Genomic DNA, 22,640 nt, shown 5'->3' on the forward strand with positions numbered 1-22,640 from the left:
CCTGCCCAACATGTCAAGCAGTTAATTATATTAATTTCCGCCCGGCCGGGTTTCTAAATAGTATTAAATCGGAATTTCCAAATGAAATAATTGGCATCGATTTATTGGGCCCTTTCCCAAAAAGTCAGTTAAATAAAAGTGGCTATCACCTTGTTATGGTTGATTATTTTAGTAAGTGGATCGAAATTGTTTCCTTAAAACGAGCCTCCTCGAAATTAGTTACTGATTCTATTTTAAATAAATATATTTTAAAATACGGGGCGCCCCTAAAAGTAATATCGGATAATGGTCCTCAATTTGTAAGTAATATATTTGAAGACATGTGCCAAAAACTGGGCATACGTCATTTAAAAATGGTCCCGTATCGGCCGCAATCAAATATAGCGGAACGGGTCAATAGAAATATAATGAAAATTGTCCGTAGTTATGTTAAAAATTTTCATAAAAGCTGGGTTAACTATGTCAATGAATTAGGTTTCTCCCTTAGGACCGCAAAACATGATACGACGGGCAAAACTCCTGCTGAGTTATTTTTAGGCAGAAAGATTATAACGCCGTTAGATAAATTATTTTATGTTCAACAAAGAGCCCCAGAATTTAAAATGGGCAATATAGAAAAATAAATTAAAAAAGCAAAAAAGAACACTGAAGTAGCACAGAGAAAACAGAAGCTTTATTATGATATGAAACGACGGGGAGTAACTTATAAAGTAGGAGATGAAGTGTTAAAAATTAAGCATTAACTTTCTTCAGCACCAGAAGATAAAACTGCCAAATTTTATCCACGATTTGAAGGACCATATGTCATAGAAAAAGTAACTCAGGCTTAGTGGTGTTAAAAGCCAGGAATGGTGAAACCTGCACCGCAAACGTAGACCAGATAAAACCATTTTATAATCGTAATAAAATGCCAATATTTCAAGATCTTTTGCAGGATCCGGCACGGCAGGCAAAAGCTCCAGAGGTGGAACAACGACAATCCCAAGGGCAAGCCATTAGTAGACAGGAGCAATTGAAAAGAAAGTTCCCCCGTTGGAAAACTGAAGGTAACAAGAAAAAGAAGTCGTTCCACCGACCAGAGAAGAGAGAGCACGACCACCCCCAGAATGAAGAAGGGAGAAGTACGACTAATGCAAAGAAAGCCAGGAGAAATGACAGCAACTATAACACGGCTCCAAAACAGAAGATCTACCCATCGGATAGGAGTCTACGCAGCAAATGTCGACGAATTGATGAAGGAAGACCAGCTGCAGATGCAAAGACGCAAGAAAAATTTGAACAGCCAGCAACGAGATCCATGCAACAACGAGAGACAGTTGTCCCGGTTCCGCCAAGACCAGCTGCCATCAAACGGCCGTGACCACAGGCAGATGCTAAAGGAAGGGACCGAAGGGCGAACCCGCACAAGAAGGAAGATCAACCAGAAAGTAGTCTTCGCCACCTTCCAGGACTGGGCAGAAAAAAGGATGTCTGAATATCAGAAAGATAAGTAAAACTTTATGTGAGGCCTACCTTTATCGCCAAAAAGGCGAGAAAGGAGTTGTTACCTATTTTGGTATTGTTTTTCAGTTACTCGCGAGTAAAACTAAAATTAATGTATAATAGGAATGTGTAAATACTTGAATATTGAAAAAGCATTGATAATCTTTGAGAAAGGTACCTTAAGAAAATTGTAAAAATTATTGTATAAAATTTTATTCAAAAGATTCTGGCAAGAAAGAAGTTTTAATCTGAAAGACTTTTGAAATGTAGAATTTCAATGCAGAAGAATTGGCACTTGCTTGGAAAAGAATAGAAGTTAACAATGTACTACTAATGTATGTTTTAAAATGCGTAAAATTAACGGCATGTTAATATGTCCTTATATACAATGTGAACTGTTATCTTAAAAGTTAAGAAATATTGTGATATGTTAAAAGTAAAAATATTAGAGTAATGCCAAAAATTTTAACTTATTTGTGTGACTGTAAAAAGAGCAAATTATTGTGAATATGTGATAAAGGTTGAATGAATGTAGTTAGGCTCTCTGACGCTACACTTCAGAGTTAGCCACTTTTCAGAATTGTAGCTCAGGGTTTAGAGATGAATATAAGGTGTGTTCTGAGGTTTTGTTATGTTGAATTTTAAGACGTTAGTGTTTTGATTGCAGGCGGTAGTGTTGAACACTTGTACATAGACACGCTCGTGTTTGGTGTTTTTCTTTACAACACAAGTCAGAGAGCACGGGGAGATAATTAAATAACGTCATGAATGAAATAAGAATTTTAAAGGAGAAATATAAATATTCATGTTACTTGCCATTTGATTGTGTAACATTTCATTAAACTAGTTTTCCTTCCATAAGGAACCAGATTTCAACTAAGAAACTCCTGTTTATAGATGCAGTACAGATGAAAATACTTGTCCATAAAGATGATAATGTAAAAACGACTTTTTAATATCTAGTTTCTAGAGAGAAATGTTTGAAAAAGATTGGCCTCGCGTTAGATTCTAGAGCTAAAAGTTTTCAACAAGGTCGTTTTAGACCTCAGTTTCAAACTAATTAACTCTGGCGGATAGTATGTAAGGATCCTAAGTTTTACTAACGTTTTTGATGTCATTTAAAACGCTTAATTACAGGGCCGTAGTATAATACACAACCCCCCCCAAACCCAGAAGTATAGCGATATACAATAGTGACGTGAACGAAGATTCTTTGGAAATAATCGTTGTCATCGAATGACATGCATATTCTATTTAAGTAATCGTAGTCATCGGCTTTAATATTTTTTGCAAATGATCTTTGTCATCAAATAATCATTGTAAAGAATCATTCTCATCGGATAATCATTGAAAATAATCCTTGTCGTTACATAAAGGGGCATAGTAGCTCATGTATAAAGAATTGTACTCAAATTCTAATCAAAAGAATCGCATATGTATGCAATTTATCATATGATCATTATTTACAGCAATGATTCTTATATGTTTTCGACCTACGGCTCCTAATGACGCCGCGGAAAACTTGCGCAACAGTGACAAAAAGAATATTTAAAAGTACAATAAAAGCTTGAAAGCTAGGGAAAATGTGTGAATTTATTTTCATTTTATTTAAATGAAGCTTAATGTTTTTAAAGGAAATTGAATATTGTAAACAGGAGTCAGCAGTTTAAATATATGTGGGATTTTGCCTCTTTGTTTTTTTTTTTTTTTTTTTTTCTTCGTAACATCATATCCTCCGGAACGGGGGGGGGGAGATTTGAGTTTAGAAGGAGGTACCCTCGGATTTCAAAAATTCTTGGTAAAACTTTTCGACTATTGTTATGTTCCTACGACTATCACTCGAGATGTTATATAAAATTTCGGAAAGCGCTGGAGATCAAATTGCTTTATTTAGAAAAATGATGGCTCTTCTCACTCTCAAATCGTATTGTTTAAGAGAAATTTTTAAGTTAAAAAAATATGAAATAAATAGTATTGCCAAACTCGAAACTTATTGTTATTATTTACGGTTATATTCTGAGTTGAAGAAAGCACGTGATTCCATATAACGTCACTGTATGTCGAAAAATATTTCGTTAATTTCAGTATTTTAAATGAATAGCTGCTTTTGGCAACTTTTATGTTTCACCTTTAGATACGTGACACGATATGCTATCGATACGTTAATTCTTTTATTGAGATTTTGCAAATTTGTTATATTAAAATAAATTTAAATCATAACTTCAAATGTATTACCCCAAGTGTCAAAGTTCTTTGTTTCCTGACTTGGCAAGAAAAATTTATTTACGAATAGCTGGTTGCTTGGAAAGAATGAATACATTTTCTTCATAATGAAATGTTTCTATGCATTTTATGCTATTCTAATTTTATTTATAAAAATTTAATTTCTTTTATTGTATAGTTCCTTTCTGAGTAGAAGTTTAAACTTCTGTAGGTATTTAACATATTTTAGATGAATGTTACTTTACTACAGTTACATAATTTTTTTTTCAATTTACTAAAATGTCTGAACGCAAGAAGACAGCACAAATGTTACAGCGAGCTACATAAAAAATGAAGTAAAAAGCACTAGGAGACTCAGCAGGCAAGTAGAAGAAAACGTGCATGCTTCAAAAATGAATGAAGATACAACTAGAAACTCAGCAGGCAAGCATAGTGACAAGAAAGGTTACGCATTCAAGAAACTGAAGAAGAAACGAATAGGAGTTCCAGCAGACAAGCAACAACTCAAGAAACTTCGCTTGCTCAAACTGTATCAGACACTAGTAGCAGACGCAAAAGACCTTCAGAAAACCAAGAATCACTGCGTGCTCCGGAAAGGTAAGCAGAAGCGAAACGGAGGCCCATTAGGAAAGCGGAACGTCAAAAGAATATGCGCGATGACGGGAAGAAGTCGCAAGTAAACGAAGGATGCAAGACTGTCCGCGTCATCGTCAGATTCGACAGGAAATACCAGAACAGCTCAAGAAGCTGCATAAACAACTCAAGACGCTGCAGATTACGGACAATTTCGGTTCGAAGAGGCAGAGCTCATACGAGGAAACAAGCTTCGCATGAACACATCACGACATACACGTAGTACTCTTCACAATGCAGGAAGTTTACTTTGAGCAACACACTGTATACGTAGAGCTCGTAGACATATATAGTAAAGATTTTGCTTTGTCAACAGCCCCCTAGTAAAATGTATGAAGTTTATATTGACATCTCACAATACCTGAAAGAAATTTTTCTATTTACTTCTTCATTTACTATTTTCTTAAATTTCTTATCAGTAATCCTGTCTATATATTATAGATATCAAAATCAGAAAAAAATTAATTAATTATCTTTAAATGTATCTAAGTGATGAATACTTCGCCCCTGTTCGTACCGAAACAACACGATGTTCTAGATACCTAGAAAGTAAAATGTATTCAGCAGGCTGTACAGCAAGCGACACCTATAAATGGTGATAACACAAGAATGTTATATAATGTTATATACTGGCAGAATTTTAAAAAAAGAACATATACATCGGTGTTTTAAAAATACGAATTTTGCATCAAATTGCAAAACAAATATCTTAAAATCTGCCTTTCCATGCATAAGAGTTCAGGATTCGGAAAATTATATTTTCGTAAACGGTTTAGCAAAAATAACAAAAATTATTGCCTTGAGAAATGGATAATCTTGGTATGAATACGAATTACGCCAAGACTACTCGTCAATGGTTGTTTTGAACACGCCCTTAATGTATATATATAACCCTTAAAAAACGTAAAGTGAGTGAATCTACTATTCGAGTGTGTCTTTATATCTTGAGTATTTAAGAAATAAGAATTGCATTTATCTATCTCGATAAAGCTAACGCTATTGCCCGAATAACAACGTTTATTTAACACTTGATATAACCAACTTCATATATATCTTGAAATAAAACATAAATTTCCTAATCAGATACTACCAATTGCAGAAAAAATACAAAAATAATGGAATTTCTAATAACACTACAAGTAACATACCGAGGAATAAATTGCGCTGCAAAACTGATGCAATCTACAATATGTAAACCACAAAATGTATGTACCGCTATAGAAATGCAATAGAATGAGAAATGAAACTGTGATGAGATTTATAATGAAAATTTACCATAAACTATTAGTATATGATATAAGTAAATATATACTTTTAATACTATTCATTTAAATATGTTCAAACGTTCATAATATTCATTACTTACAAACGCTTCTTCATCCATCGAAGCATAGCACAAGCCATTCTCAATTCTGTGCTGGTGCACGTCAATAAAATAAGGATAAATCCAAATTTTTACAAAAAATGAATCTCTTTGACTCGTTTCTCAAAAAACGTATATCTACAAATGCAGTATTAATATATCACATCAATATAATTCGGGATCATAAAATCACCAAACAACGCATTAAACGCAAAAAATCGCATTAAGGCAGAATGAAGAATTTTCACTCTTACAATGACTTTTACAACAATATATAATAGAATCGAATTTCTAAACTAAGTGTTCATTGTTACACCATATTTCATTCTTGGGGAACCTTTCATGGTTGTTCAGTAATTCTAAATGTTAACTGGTATAAAAAGAATTATGATTTCATATATATGCACAGACTTATATATGTATTATATTAACACGTATCTGTAGTAACATACATCATCTTATATTATATGTATTCGCATAATTCTAAATTAATTATACTAGTCAACATAATTTGTATATTGATAGCAGCACAGTTTTAAAATTATTTATTACTATCTGCTTGCTAACGATTATATAATTAAGTACAGTGGTTCCTCGACAAACGAGCTTAATATGTTTCGTAACCTTGCTCGTATCTCAAAGCAATTTTCCGCATTGAAAGTAATCGAAATGCCATTAATCCGTTCCAGCTCCCAAAACACGACCTCAGCTGTTTTTTTAAGTGTTTTTGAATAAGAAAAATGTAGTTTCTTATTCAAAAACAAGAAGAAACATTTATTTATAAATAACAAATACATATTCTATAAAAACATAATTAAAAGAAAAAGTGCCTACGGAAGCGCTTAATTTTTGTCACTGGTCTTCGCTCTTTTTGTCATGATCTGCTCATTTTCACCCGCAGATCGTTTAAAAAAACTGTCCAAGGAGGTTTGTTTCTTCCTACCTGTCAAGGTATTCCGGAATCGAGTTAGGCAAGTTTCGTTGAACAATTCCGATTTAGGAATAGTTAGGAGTAGTTGCAACATTTTCGCGGTGATTTTTATCCACGAACTCTACAACTTTATCCCACATTCTCAAGATCTGTTTTATATCTCTTTTAGGGATAACCTCCTCCATCTCTGGCTCCTCTTCAAAACCAATTTTTCGTTGAACCACCGTATGCTGCTGCAAATGCAGATCGTGTAACTCCTCGGTTGTCAGCTCCTGAGACTGTTCCTCTACGAGTTCGTTCACATCTCTCTCCTCCACCTCCAGACTCATGGATTTTCCCAGAGAAACAAGCTCCTCTACCACTGACACTTTGGGTTCCAATCCTTCGAATTCTCTTTCAGCTACAGCCTCAGGCCACAGCTTCTTCCATGCAGACGTTGTAACACCCAGCCAGGCCTGAACAATAATTCTTAGGCACATCACGATGTTAAAGTGGTTTTTCCAGAACTCTCGAATGGTAAGGTTTGTGTTCTCTGTCACCTCAAAGCAGCGGCGAAAAATGTGATTGGTGTACAAATTCTTAAAATTAGAAATCTCCTGCTGATCCATGGGCTGCAGGATAGGAGTGGTGTTGGGTGGTAGGTAGGAAAATTTTATATACTTGAACTCTTCGAGTAAATCATCTTCGAGATTTGATGGGTGAGTAGGGGCATTGTCGAGGCCAACACCAGAAGGGAACACCAGAATTATCCACTCCACAAAGAAGTTCATTCTGTCCCACGCCTTCGGATTTGCCCTCCACATATCTTCTTAAAATTATAACTGGCAGGTTTTCTTTTAAAATATTATATGACTTAAAGCCTCTGGGGTTTTCCGAATGGTATACTAACGGAGGCTTGATTTTACAGTCGCCATTCGCATTGACGCAAATTGCTAGATTTAATCTATCCTTAATGGGTTTGTGACCTGGCATCTTCTCCTCTGCCGTTATGTAAGTTCTATTCGGCATCCTTTTCCAGAAATGCCCTCTCTCGTCACAGTTGAGGATTTGCTGGGGGGATGTATCCTTTGGCTACTATCTGTTCGGAAAACATTTTGATGTAAACATCAGCTGCCTTTACATCCGGATTTGCTGCCTCACCATGCCTGACGACGGAGTGAAGGTCGGTCCTTTCCCTAAAGTTGTCAAACCAGCCCCGACTGGCTTTAAACGGGTCTTCCGATTCCACGTTTGTAGAAGTGTGTGGGATCTTCTTTAGAAAATAACCGTAAATCGCTCGTAAATAACTCGTAATAGTGCCTTCTCACATATGATGCTTTGTGTTAAGGTTCCTCCTTGAAACTGCTTCTCTCTCACTCACACCATCAGTAGTTTCTCCATGTCTTGACGGAGAGAGGTCGGAGCTTAAAAATTATTGTAACGCCCTTAGTTGGCGTTATACTTTAGAACTCCTTTTTTTAATGTGACAATCATTATAAGCCATGTAGATTTTTCCTTGTGGCTTCATTTGTTTTCTCTTCCAAAATTTCGAACGTCCAACAGTTTTGTCAGTTTCGGGCTTTTGGTATGGAGAGTGAGAAAATGAGATAAGACCAGAATGAACTTCAGTTCTGAACTCTGCAGTTCAGCATAGAGTAAGGAGTATTGACAGATTTATGTTCGCTCTTTACGTGCGCTTTTCATCGTATTTTCTTCATCATTCTCAGCACTTTAAAGTGATAACTACTAGCAGTGTTCCTTTATATTTCGTATATTTTTGGAATTATATTTTTTACTCGTACTTTTCGAAAAACTCCAGAATTGTTTAGTGTTTTTTCGGGACAAATAAATTCTAACAAACTACCAGCTCTTCCGCATGCTTTACGAACCTTTATGCCAGGAACAATTTTGGGTGTTAGAAGTAGGACAGAATGCTAGTGACAAGAACAATTGAGGAGCATCTGAGGCAGCTTGTGACAGTCTTTGCTGCGTTCCAGGAAGATATAAAAGGAGAGGTTGATTCCTTTACAGAAGAGATAAATGCGTCCAACAAAAGAGGGAAAGGGGAAATAATACCAGTTCAAGGAAAGATGGAATCTACAGTAGAAGATTTTCGAGGATTTTGAAAGCAGAAATAACATGGTCGAAAGGAGAGTTAGAGAAACTGGAGAACGTGTTTCTGCTGTCAAACAGCAAATCAAAGAAAGAGTTAATGCTGTCAAACTACAAATCAAAGGAAGAGTTTCTGATGTCGAACAACAAATCGATGACAAAGTCTCTGCTGTTGTCGCCAAAGAATCTGACAGCTTTAACACATTCATAATGACAACTGGAGACGATTCTGATACCTTTAAATAGGTACCTATGTTTTCCGACCCATTTTGTCATGCTTTCCACGTGTGATGGAAAAAACATGTGACATATGTACAAGGCTCAGTTCTGTATAGCTCCAAATGGAAATGGGTAGGATTCCGAAGACAAACCTGTAATTTCGCAGCTTCTCTGAGAATAGAAGAAGACGATATCGGTCCCACTCTTCTAGAAACCCAGAGGCTAGATTTTGATGCTGTACCCGGTACGCGAAAGCTCTACTAAGAAGTGTTTAAAAGACTACAGAAGGCTGCAGTTAATATCTCGACAGCAGAAGTTCAACAAAATAATCCAGAAGCTCGCCATTGTTATGGAAATGCTCTCCCATCTCTCCTTTTTTGACTGCTCAACAGAAATACGTGAAGTACAATCCATGAAATACTTCCTCGGTGGCATACGGGAACCTGAGGTATAGAAACAATTGCGAATAGTGGATCTCAAGGATTTAAAAAATGCCTAGAGTGTACGCCATGAAAAACGTGGCAGTCCTTTCAGAAACTTGCACACACCATTGCCCAATCGGAACTACTCCAACCCAGAAGCTAGTGGACAAGTGACAGCTCGTCCAGGCAGTCTACCCACTTAAGTAAGTGTCTTAAGGCGGAACAGACGTCAGACGAAAGCGACCTTAGTATGCTAGAACTGCAGTGGTGATGAACACTTACGAAAGAACTGCAGAACACATTAGGACACAGAAGATAATGCTGCTAATCAGCAAGAAGTCACGAAAACAAATCGTGGATGTTGAGCGGAATTTGCCAGAGATTGCCAGATATTGAGAAGTCCCACATAAAATCCTTTCAGATTTCGGTTATGGTTGGTGGCAATAATGGACTTCTCAATCATGAGGCATAAAAATAGAGTTCCCTTAGTATAACAATCGATACATGAGTAATTTACCATCATCCAAAACCTCAAGTCGAGATGATAGAACCAGCATGAACAGAACTTTTCCTTCCAGGATTATAGCTGAAAACAGAAATTTCCGGTAAGGCATTATGAAATATGCTAACAACGTTAAGAGCACGAAATGAGTACTAATAATATGTTCTTTCGTTGAATTATCAAGGCCGTCATTCCGGTGACGGTTGAAACGTAAGTGCCAAAGCTAAAGTCATTGGGGAATGAGAAGTGGTTGCATCACGTTCTCCATTGAACTACGTTAAGGGGTCTCGTACACCTTAAAACCCTCAAAATCTCTGAATATGATCCTGTTGTAAGAATTGGGATAGCATATTTATTTTTAAAGCTATTACTTCCAGTTTTTTACAGCTGACTACATAGCACAGCTGAATTAGTAAGCAAATAGTTTGTGTTGCCACAAATGTTTTTATAATTTAATCTTCTTTGTGAGGTAATTTTTTATATGTTCACGTAATACTCCCACTTTGCGTGCACAATTTAAAACATTCTGTTATATATTTTAACTTCATAGTTAATATACAGCTTGTATAGCATCTAAAGACTACTGTGAACCAAAAATCTTAAGAAATTTATACAATGCATTTTAATAAAAAATTTTTAATATTTCCATGCGTAAAATTTTTGACTATTAAAATATTCAATATATTTTTTGGTTCAGTTAGATGATAATACTCATATAAAGAAGCCCATTAAATTTAAAGTGTGTACCAAGAACCGTTTTTAAAATATCATGCGCGCAACAGTGAAAATTTATGTTTTGAGATAATCAAGTTTTAATGTAAATATTTTTTTTAAATACTTCTCTTGTTATAAAATATATAAAATGCTTATTTTCTGAGAGATATTGTAATATTATATAATTTCCAATAGTTGGTATAAGCATAATTAATGTAAAATAAGCTGCCATCATCAAAGTATAACATATCAACTAAAAATGATTTGAAACTTCTACGCTATCAATAATACAACTAAATTTTTCTTACAAATTGGAACTTACTTATAGGCAAATGTTTCAGTATGTTTCAAATGTTCAGCAAAAGTTCTCTGTAATGTGTTATTGTATATCAAACATATAAATCATTTAATAGTTCTTCCACAGAGTAACTTTAGCATACTCTAAATGCTATGTATACAACTGGGAAAAAATGCATTTTAGGAAAATCGAGTTTTGATGCAAATATTTCAGTATACAACTTTCTAATAATAAAGTGCATAGTATATTTATTTTCAAAATGATATATTTAAAATGTATAAATCCTAATAAATTGCATAAGCTTTTGTCAATATGAAACACATTAAAATTACCATACTATATAAAATACCATGACAGAATGATAGCCGTGTATTAAAATACGTGTAGCATATTTGAACAAATAATTTATTTTTACATAACCACATCAGTTAAGTACTTTCAAGCATTTAAGCATATGATATGTATCATATTATGCAATATTATTTAAACATAGGTGGGAAAAAAACCTTTAAGACTTATTTGAAATTGTATGCTAAACTGCTACATTCATCGAAGTATAACATATCGACTAAGAATGATAAAACTAAAACTTCCTTACAAATAAGAATTTACTTATAGACAAATGTCTTAGCCAAATGTCTTAGCTCAAGTTCTCTGTAATATATTACTGTATATCAAACATATAAAACATTTAATAGTTCTTCCACAATGTAACTTTAGCATACTTTAAATGCTATGTATACAACTGCGAAAAACCGTATTTTAAGAAATTTGAGTTTTAATGCCAATACTTCAGTATATAACTTTCTAATAATAAAGTGCATAGTATATTTATTTTCAAAATACATTTAAAAAGTATAAATCCTAATAAATTGCAGAAGCTTTTGTTAGTATGAAACACGTTAAATTTACTTTGCTATATACATTACCATGACAGAGTGATAGCCGTATATTAAAATACATGTAGCATATTTGCACAAAAATTTATTTTTACATAACCACTTTAGTTAAATAAACTCAAGCATTTAAGCATATGATATGTATTATATTGTATAATATACATATTATTTAACATGGGTGAAAAAATCTTTTACGACTTACTTCAAATTGTATGCTAAACTGCTAAAATTTTATTTACAAATTAAAACGCACCAGCACAATAAACATCCCCATCATTTTTATGGAGGCCTGCACTTCTGACATTTTTTGCTGCCTTTCAAGTTTACGCTGTTGTTTTGTTTCTGACAAGCCTTTCTTTTCTGCGTTATCTATTCTCTTGTTATCGATTTGTAAAAATCCTTCAATAGAAAACTTACTTCTAAAAAGCTGTAGCTCATTCATTACAGAATGACTACCAACAGACCTTTCGTTAAAAGCAATCACTGCTTCATTTCCAGCAATTTGAACTATCCTACTACCAGCACGACATGTCTTTGTACAAAATTTCGAAATTCAGGAATTAAATGATTCATTATTATTTTGTGTTTTGCCGCCAAGGCAACGTCTCAATAACGAAGGTTGTGACAAATCTATAAAAACTGGCTTTATTGCCTCCATTACAGCGACTGGTTCAGAATTTATATGCTTATAATCAGCTTTATTTTGCTTAGCTATATTGTATTTGCACCATGTGGTTTCATTTGTAGGACAAACGTCATGAATCGGCTTTTCATCACTCGATATTTTCTGGTAGTAAATTGCCCAAATGGCTTTTCTGATATCACTAACAGACTCATTATATTCTCTAATCGCATTACCATAATACGAAGTTATTTCATTTATTAACTTATCTGTTAGTCTCCCTTTCCCAGACAGATTTTACCGTCATTTAATTTTACTTTTTTTCTTTCAAGTTTTAATTTGCGTAGCCATATTCCCATTCGTTTTTGAATATGTCCAACACACTCAAATTTTTCTATATTTAATGAACCATATGGTTTGGCGTCAGTTATACCTGCAAATGGTTTTGCATCACCTATGTAAGGATCTTAAGTTTTACTAACGTTTATTTTATTTTAAATCTTTACTATCACTTCTTATTTTCTACTTCCGGCCAGAATTAAAAGCGTTAACTTATTTATGCAAAATTTGTGTAGCGAACGCCAAGTACTTAAGATGTGGCTTTTTGCCAAGCGAGAGAGAGGAAGGAGTTAGTCGAAGCAGGCCGCTTACCTTAGAAGTTTTACTCAGTTGCTGGTTGGCTTCCAGGCCAGAGGTTTAATCCTCGTGATAATTTTTAAACGTATTGTAGTGTTAACAGTTCTCTGTACTACATACGGCTTCCTGTTAATATAAGGCCAATCTTCCATGTTTATTATTCCAAAGTTAAGTTAGAGTTTAGTTTAATATTTTTATATTCTTACGTTTAGACCACAAGTAGTGGGTCTTTGTATTCCGAAGTACGGAAATTATTGTAAAGAGAGAAAAACAAAGGGTTTTGTATACCCTTCTTGTGTATCCTGTCTACTTCCCACAGTTATTGAACATAGATTTAGTAAGCTCTCTGTTCCGAGTCAGGTCCTTGCATGTTCCCGAAAAAAGTAAGACAGAACATTGAACCTGATACCGTCACCAATATAAGAAGTATATTTTACTTCTTATATTATTATTAATTAGTTTCTAGCAATAAGATGCTCTTCTATATGAATATAGGTTTCTACTTAATTAAATTTGGGACTGAAAACAAACAGATTAAAAATTTTTAAATAATTAACAGTCTTCTTTTAAATACATATATAGTAAGTGGTTCCCTTAAATTGAGAAAAGGATAGATGACACAGATGCAGTTCGTTTTGCAGTAAATTGTGTTTCCTGGTTTTGCTTTAAGCAATTAAGACAGACACTTATTTTTGCTACTTTGTGAATTAGATAAAAATATATAATTAACACAAATATTTCTAATTTGAATGAACATACATTCAAAGTAATTATTTATTAATTTTTTTTAAAAATTTTTAGATATTCAATCTTCAAGGTGCATTTAAACATTCAAAGCAATAAAAAATTATTTCTATTCTTAAGGCTATATAAAAAGTAGAAGTGCAGTAGAAATTGGTAAAAGCATTTACTGCTCTCTATATACTCTGCGAAATAGATGAAAATATGATGATGTTACTTACCATCCTGATACCTTACTAAGTGTCTATTACTGGCCACAGTCTTGGACATCTTCTTATAGACAAGATAACTTCCAACTCCATCCCACTTGTGAGAGAATCAACTTCTCGTAACAGAAAACTTCTCCAAAAAAGACTTCCTGTTCTGTACCGACTTTCATTACAGTAATTAACAGATTATGTATCTTACAGTGGCCATTTGTTTTAGATTAGTGTTAACTCGATATGGTAGCTATGGGCTGCAAAGTGAATTTTCACTCAGAAAGTTTCAGACTTTATACAGAAGAACTGCATATTACATGCAAAGTGCCACAAGATTTTATATATATAATATATGTAGATACAGTAGATGTGCAGTATCCCAGTAAGACCAATGAGAGATGCTTCTAGCTGCTAAGGTAGATTTAATAAGGCAGGTAATATTTTGGGTATTTAAAGTACATTATATTAATCAGTGGGTAACTGTTATTTTTGAAAATACAACGATTTCAAGCAATATAATGACAAAAAGAGATAACAATATCTTTATTAAAAACTTTTTCAGATTAACCAGTAACAAATCATTCAAGCTTACAGTGTTAGGGTGATGTTTCTAATGAGATAATTAGGAACTTATATTCATTGCATGTAGAAGCTTCTACAAGAGAACAGTTGTTTTAATATTTATTTTGTGTCAAAACGTAGGCTCCAATACTCATTATTTATGCTCTCAGAAAGTAGCTATTGACATTCCTTATGTGACAGCTTCTTAGAATTTAAGTAATAGATGTGCTTCATTAGAAATTTGTAATACTGAGCATGAAAAGAGACCTTAGCGAAAATGCCAATGTATTTCTAATACAAGTGCAAATAAAATTGCTTCTTATCAATGTAAAGGAATAAATTATGTTTATTTGTTTAAAGAATGGGTACCATTAAAATATTTAAATTTAAGGAATTAGATGTAACAGAGGGAAAGATAACATAAAAAATATATAATCCATGCTTTAATTGCCTCTGTGGTACTTAACATACTTGCATTAGTTTTTCGAAATTTAAGTAATACACACTGCTACATGAGAACAGTAAGTCAGTTTTTTTACAGCTGACTTAAATCCAGTTGTGATCTCAAATTCTTATAATTTAAAGCTTAACATGGAAAAAATAAGAAGTATTGTTTCCCACTGCAATCATTCAAGCACTTGATAGAATGGGAAACCAGCACAGTTGTTCTGTTCTGCATACTGGTAATGAATGCAGCTTTATTTTGGAGTCTTGTACACTGAAGTTACCACTGAAAAGAAGTTATGCTCTATCTACTGTTTATCCAGATGTGCTTTTCCGCTCATGATTCTAAAATTTCATTCTGCAAGAGAGTGTTATGCTAAATAAGTTACCTCTCCTCTTCCACCGAGGCATACGGATCATAATATTCTGTCATCTGAAGATTCTGTTGTTAGCTGATATTGAATATAGTGAGAAAAATTGACATTTTTATTGGCAGTTATAATGGATTTGCCTTTTGTTGCCAGGTATAAATAAAAATTCAGTAGTGGCACAACACACATATTTTGGTTGAGTACTTTCTGGAAGAATTCGAAACACATTTCGTGATAATGAAACCGCAATTGCACTAGACAACTTTTGGACTGAGTTAAACACTGACAAAGCCCTGAAGTGGTTTTGGGAAACTAGTGAGTTACTTCAAAGGGTTACAGTGCTAGCACACAAAGAGAAATATCATCTAAAGCTTTTCAAAGTGAATTCTGATTAGACTCTTCGTGAAGCTTCCGTTTTGAGATTCTGCTGAAAATATGAGAGAATATAAAGAAGTGGCAATTTCACACTTAATTGCCATTGATCACAAATTTAAGTGAAATCCTAGTTTGTAAAAAGGTTATAAAGAATACATGTCCGATTATGAAAAACTGAGTCTATGAGTCTAGTTAATTTAACACACAGGTTTACCTTATAATGCATAATACATTCCTCAACATTCTGCATTTATACCAAATAGTGCTATGGTTTTTCTAAACCTAATATAAAGGAAAGTCTTTGAATTCCATATTATTTGTAGGACTAACTATCAAGTGGGATTAGTTTTGGTACTTGGAAGTTTCATAATACATGTTGTAGTGTTTATGTCTGATACTGCCGAATTGTATGAGCACATTCTTATAGCTAAAGAAGGTAGAAATGCTTCGCAGAACAGAAGCATGGGATCGATTAATCATGGTAACTTATTTCATGCCTCCTTTTCATTTTTGCCAATGATACTTTAAAACAATTGCAGTGAGTGGGGGAAAAAGATTCAGAAGTATGGGATCGATTAATCATGGTAACTTATTTCATGCCTCCTTTTCATTTCTGCCAATGATACTTTGAAACAATTCCAGTGGATGGTGAAAAAGATTCGCCACGCATCAGAGATAATAAGAAATTATTTCTATGCGATGATCTTTTCTTTAGATTGAAAAGCACTGAAAAGGCTTTTGATACTTGTAGGCAGTTTATATATTGGAAGCTACGAAACAGGTGACTAAAGAAATTAAGGAACCAAAGAAGTGGTTTAAACTAAGGAAATGGTGAACCAATTAGCTTTTCCTAAAGCCAATATTTGTTGAACCAGGAAACTGGTTCTCTCAATGTGCAAATTATGCCTAATAAATTGTCTAAATTGTTGAAATTATAATCTGATTCAACATTATTATATAATGGGATTAAGACAGTCTTGGCTGTTGAAGAAAATTACAATTACAATCATCGGAGATTTTTTAACCTTTCAATAGCTGTAAAAGCGATGGAGATTACGTATCGACATCTTTGGATTTCCGATAGTGATTGGTATGATCTGGTTCCTAATAATATTAATGAAAAATGGATAAAGTTTCAGTATATTAAAATTCCTAGATGCATTCACTTCCAGACAATGCAGTTGAGATACATTTCGTAATGCATCAGATTTTGCATACCAAAAAGTGATTAATTATAACAGCAAGAACTTAATATTACAATAGCTGTCATAACTACAGTTATTCTTCTTTTCCTAGATTAGAACTGAATGCTATCAAAGTTTGTTGGTTCCATTCAAAATATTCTGAGTTACTATAAGTTTCAAATCTTTGCATGGTATGTTGTTGCACTAATAAGGTTATCATCACCTTGTCGCAGATGAAAAACATTTACTGTTAACTGAAGTACGGAAATCTCGGAGTTTTACTGAGGTCTCGATCAGAATTACATTCCATCAAAATTATACCCAACAGACTTTGCTTCCTGGGGAGTCTGTTAGAAAAGCTCAAAATAAACTGACTGTGGTGGTCAAAGAGGCCCCTTGAATTTGACTGAGTTTTGAATTCTGTAACATCACTGAGGATCAGATGCATTGATTGAAAAGAGAACTAATACCATACTTTCATGACACAGTTTAAAAATTGAAACTTTAAGTACTTTCTTAAATAGCACTTATCGAAAAGATACAAAACTGTTTGCCAAATTTCAAGGGTGAACATTTCCCTATAACTCTTTGGAATGTAGAAAAGCATCAAGGCATTATTTAGTATTGTGGGTATAGTAAGTGCATTTTAAAGATGGCATACAATTATTAAGTTGCAAGAAACCTTTGAAAATTATAGTGTTCGCAGCATCAAATAATTTTTTTGAAGATAGCCTCCTACAAGTGGCAGGTTGTATTCAGCATACTAGAATAAATTATAATGCTAACCATTCATTTATTATTCAGTCTCCTAATAGACTGGATGAACTCTTGATTGAGCTGAATGAAATTCCATATGCAAGTTGTATAGTGGTAAATTCCATATTAAAACACAACTGTTGTATCAATGGAGCAAAGAAAATTATTAAAAGTTTCAAAGCAAAATGCATAGTTTGCAAATTATAAGGGCCATTTGCTAACTGTAGTATTAATTATACGGTCCCAATGATTTAAAATTTAACTAAGGACATGGTAAATGGACTGCTAACAGCTATGCTGTATTACAGTCAAAAGTCGTTAATTCGGACACCCATAATCCGGAATGATCTATAATCCGGACCTCAAAGCTAAAAACTTTCTGCGCATGCGCATAAGCGTTTAAGCGTGCGCGTAAGACCTTTACGACTGCGCATTTGCGTGTGCACAAGCGCAGAATACGTTTTCACTGCGCGTTTAATGTATAACGGACGGTATAAGCTCAAATTATCTAATTGTCTATTTCAGTTAATGTTGATGATTGCGTTGTTCCTTAATCTTCGAATTGGATCCGGCTTATTATTTTTTACAGTCTGTAAGAGCAATTTTATAAAAGTAAGCTTGAACTTTCGATTATGTCAAATAGAATTTCCGATGCTGGAGCTCCCAAAGGATCTACGAAAACGAATGTATGTTTCGATGTCCATCAAACAAAAAGTGGAATTGCTCCAAAAAATGGATAAAGGCATATCCTTTGTTTATTTAACCGTTCGGAAATCTGTTTATCAATTTCACGCTGCTTTGCGCGGGGGGGGGGGGAAGGGGGAACGTGGCGGCGCGCAACGAACTGGAAGTTGATATGTCAACATTATCGTTATCTTCAGGGCAGATGTTTTTATTTTATTCGGCTTATAATTCCTTATTAAATGTAGTATTTCATCTCAATGTACTTCGTCTTTGATATGATTTAAATCAAATTCCTGGTCATTACAAATATCACGAATACAAATTAAATAGTTTTCTGGTTGCAATTTTCTAATTTCGGCTATGCATAATGTATGCTTTACGCATGCGCGCGTTGAAAGAAATGTTTAATAAAGTAAACAAATAAATATTAAGCTTTTTTTTTTGTAAATTTTGATACCCTTTAGATCATAATTGCTCATTATTTTATAAATTACTGTTTTATATTTTTAATTTTATAATTTCTGCATGCCATCTTACCAGATTTAAACTGATGATCTATAATCCGGAAAAATCAATAATCCGGAATCACCGAAGTCCCGACGAGTCCGGATTAAAGACTTTTGACTGTATTCGTTTGCATGGCAACAACAGCTAGCTAACAACAGCTCACCAAGAAGCTGTCTGAGATTTAACAATTGACTGTTGCATTCAAGAGGTTTGCTGCAAGCCAAGGCATACCTGACACATTTAATGTGATAAAGAAGTAACTTTATTGCAGCAAAGAGAAAACTGAATGAACTTTGAAAGAATTACGAGAAACTACTACAAGTGTTTCTGAATGTGATTTTATCAGGCCTCACACCTTCATTCCAAGAAGTTTCTGTTGCAGAAAATAAAGCTCTGGAAGAGATGCTTGCAAATGCTGCAATCCAGATGAGTATGGTCAACCTTGGAAATTGGGGATATCATTCTGCTAAAAGGTGACACTTTCCCAGCTACACAGCCATTACAAAGAATAGTAGAGGTTTATCCAGCACAACATGGACTTGTTTGTGTTTGTAACAATTACTGCTCATGTTTTATTTCAAGCAAGTTAATTCTCCTGCCTACATTCACATTTCCTGTGATAAGGAAGTAACTTTATTGCAGCAAAGAGAAAACTGAATGAACTTTGAAAGAATTACGAGAAACTACTACAAGTGTTTCTGAATGTGATTTTATCAGGCCTCACACCTTCATTCCAAGAAGTTTCTGTTGCAGAAAATAAAGCTCTGGAAGAGATGCTTGCAAATGCTGCAATCCAGATGAGTATGGTCAACCTTGGAAATTGGGGATATCATTCTGCTAAAAGGTGACACTTTCCCAGCTACACAGCCATTACAAAGAATAGTAGAGGTTTATCCAGCACAACATGGACTTGTTTGTGTTTGTAACAATTACTGCTCATGTTTTATTTCAAGCAAGTTAATTCTCCTGCCTACATTCACATTTCCTGTGATAAGGAAGTAACTTTATTGCAGCAAAGAGAAAACTGAGTGAACTTTGAAAGAATTATGAGAAACTACTACAAGTGTTCCTGAATGTGATTGTATCAGGCCTCCCCTTCATTCCATGAGGTTTCTGTTGCAGAAAATAAAGAAGATGAAGAAGAGAGATGGCACAGTGAATGCTTGCATATGCTGAAATCCAGATGAGAATGGTCATTCCTGGAAATTGGTGATATTATTCTGCTAAAAGGTGACATTTTCCCAGCTACATGGCCATTAAAAAGAATAGTAGAGATATATCCAGCACAACATGGACTTGCTCTTGTAAGCTTAAGTTTTATTTCAAGCAAGTTAATTAAGAATCCACTTCTTCAGGACAGGTGTGATGGCTGTGTGCCACATGGGATCTGTGTTTTTACCCACATTTGCAGCATATTACAAGTGATGAAGATGGTTCATTACTGCCATGTCAAATAGCCACGTCATCATAGCAGTGCTGCTGTATTCTCCGGACTGATTTACACTTTCGGTCATGCAGTGCTGCTGACTGTCCATTTATTCCTCTTTACATTGTGTTAATAAATGTTCTTTTTTATTTTATAGCATTTTGTAACCTGGTTTATATTTCAAAAATTCTACATCCATCATAATTATTACATTCAGATACCAAAACATTGCAATAAACTCTCAAGATAATTGGTAAACTGGTGATTGGTAAACAAGATATGTAGATAATTGGATATCATTAGCTATCATGAATATTTATATATTCAGTGAAGAGATGTTGTTGAAAAGGTGAAACAAATTATGAATTCCTGTATTTCTTTTATCACAGCAGCAAAATAAATTTTTACATTTTTATTTAATTTAATTTTATAATTACATATTTCAAAACATCAACTATTTAATATACAAATCTTTTCCTTTAATACATATTAAGCAGTTTAAAATGATTGTCGTCTCAGAATTTCATATTTATGCTTAATCTCATATTATTTTAATTGAAAAAAGAATTAAAAATTTGTTAAAAGACTATTCATTATTAAAGTCTCTCAACAATAAAATTCCAAAACTTGTCTCAAGACAGAACTAACAATATTTTATTCTACTAGATATGCAGTCCTCTGTCCATGAGGTTGCCTTTGATGTATTAAATTTTATTGTCATTTTGATTATTTAAAATTGTCATTAGTATTTCATGTACAAAGTAACATACGCATTGAAGCATAGTTCATTCCAATAAGTATCAATTTTTAAATGTTCAATTATATTCTGCCTATTTTCTATTCTTATTACTGAATTAATAATATTTATCCCTCCTTATTTAAGCCTTCTGCTCAAAATGTATAAATTTATGCAAATATGATACATTTTGGTATAATTAACATATGAAACCCAAAATATGTTCTATTTTTAGCAGCTATATTATTAATTCTGACATTAAATGGCAAGTAATGTATTTCTACACAGTACATAACATATATTTCAGCGTATAACATGCACTTTTGCCAAAAATATGATTGAAATTTACGAGTGCATGTTATACGAGTGCACGACGGATATAAAAATAATAAATTAAAAATATGGAAAAAAATCGGCATACATAAGTTACATTTTTGTGTTTACTTATACTGTTTTAAAAGAAATGACATACCTCTTAAATTTAAAATCTTTTCATTATCGGATAGCATAAAATGTTCAACATGCTGGTATTCCGTTATATCCTCAGGCACATCATCGATTTCTGTTTTATCTTCACCGTCACTGCAAATCTGGTACATAAACAAACATCATTGTTGGTGAATCATTATCATTCACCAACACCAAACACCCTTGCTGCAGCACAATTTCCATTTTCTTTCACAAACTGAATGACTTTGCATTTAAAACTAGCAGTGTGTTTTTTGCAGGAACCATATTTACTACTAAAATTAACACAAGATCAACTGTATTTCAACTAAAACCTTCGATGTTCACTTGAAAATCACAGCTTCACAGAAAGAGAAAACATCTGAAATCTAATTCCATGACTTCTTTCGTGTTGGAAGTGCATTCTTTCTCCAGATTATATCCACCTTCTCTCGAAACCCTACCATAGCATTCTTTTGGACATTTGCATTGAATCCATCCTCTTTGCAGGAATATTTACTCCCTCAAGCATTTAACCCACACACATATTGTTCCTCTTAAGACTTGTCAATGCAGTACATTATTGTTCGAATGGCGCGTTATACAGATATACAAACAAAAATTTAAAAATCTAGCGTAAAATTATAGATGCACATTATACACTGGTGGGCGTCCCACGCCGAAAAATACGGTAATTAATATGCAGTAATCTTTGACTTAAATCAGCAACCATAGAGAGCAAATATTTTTTATTTATAATTTAGAAAAAGTCATTTTAAAAGTTTATTCATTTTGTTTACTTATTTATATTTTAACTATATAATTTTTCAGCGGACATTTAAATATTTTCAACAATATAAATTTCAAACATAGCTTTTTATTAGAAAAGGTGTTATTCCTGTGAAAGCCAGAAACAAAAACACATAATAACTAAAGTTATTAAATATATAACTGTTGATTTGCCTTGAGGGGTTGTAGGATGAAATATTCATATCAGAACATTTATTCATATATATTAGAACAGAACTGCATATCAGGTCTATGCATAGAAAAATAAGTTGTTCAAAAATGTCTGCTAAAATCATAGACTTATTTTCATTTTGCAAAATAAACAGTATCACTCACATTAAATATGGGGTGGGGGGAATACATTAAAAATCAAAATAAGAAGAA

General features: G+C 33.6%; 1 protein-coding gene across 14 annotated transcripts in view; it reads right to left on the reverse strand.

Annotated features, from left to right (window-relative positions):
- The window catches only part of LOC146998813 (uncharacterized), a 940,238-nt gene that overhangs the window by 160,008 nt on the left and 757,590 nt on the right, over positions 1-22,640 (reverse strand). Inside the window, exon 4 of one of the 14 annotated variants that reach the window (XM_085811703.1) lies at positions 20,768-21,610. The exons of the other annotated variants lie outside the window; for them this stretch is intronic. Coding sequence (XP_085667829.1) covers positions 21,461-21,610 — 150 coding nt within the window. The 3' untranslated portion in view covers positions 20,768-21,460. Of the gene's footprint in view, positions 1-20,767; positions 21,611-22,640 lie in introns of those variants that run through there. 14 annotated transcript variants of the gene reach the window in all.

This window comes from Stegodyphus dumicola, chromosome 2, assembly GCF_044657685.1.
Source record: "Stegodyphus dumicola isolate Sdum_Otavi_A_Nest chromosome 2, ASM4465768v1".
Lineage (NCBI taxonomy): Eukaryota > Metazoa > Arthropoda > Arachnida > Araneae > Eresidae > Stegodyphus > Stegodyphus dumicola.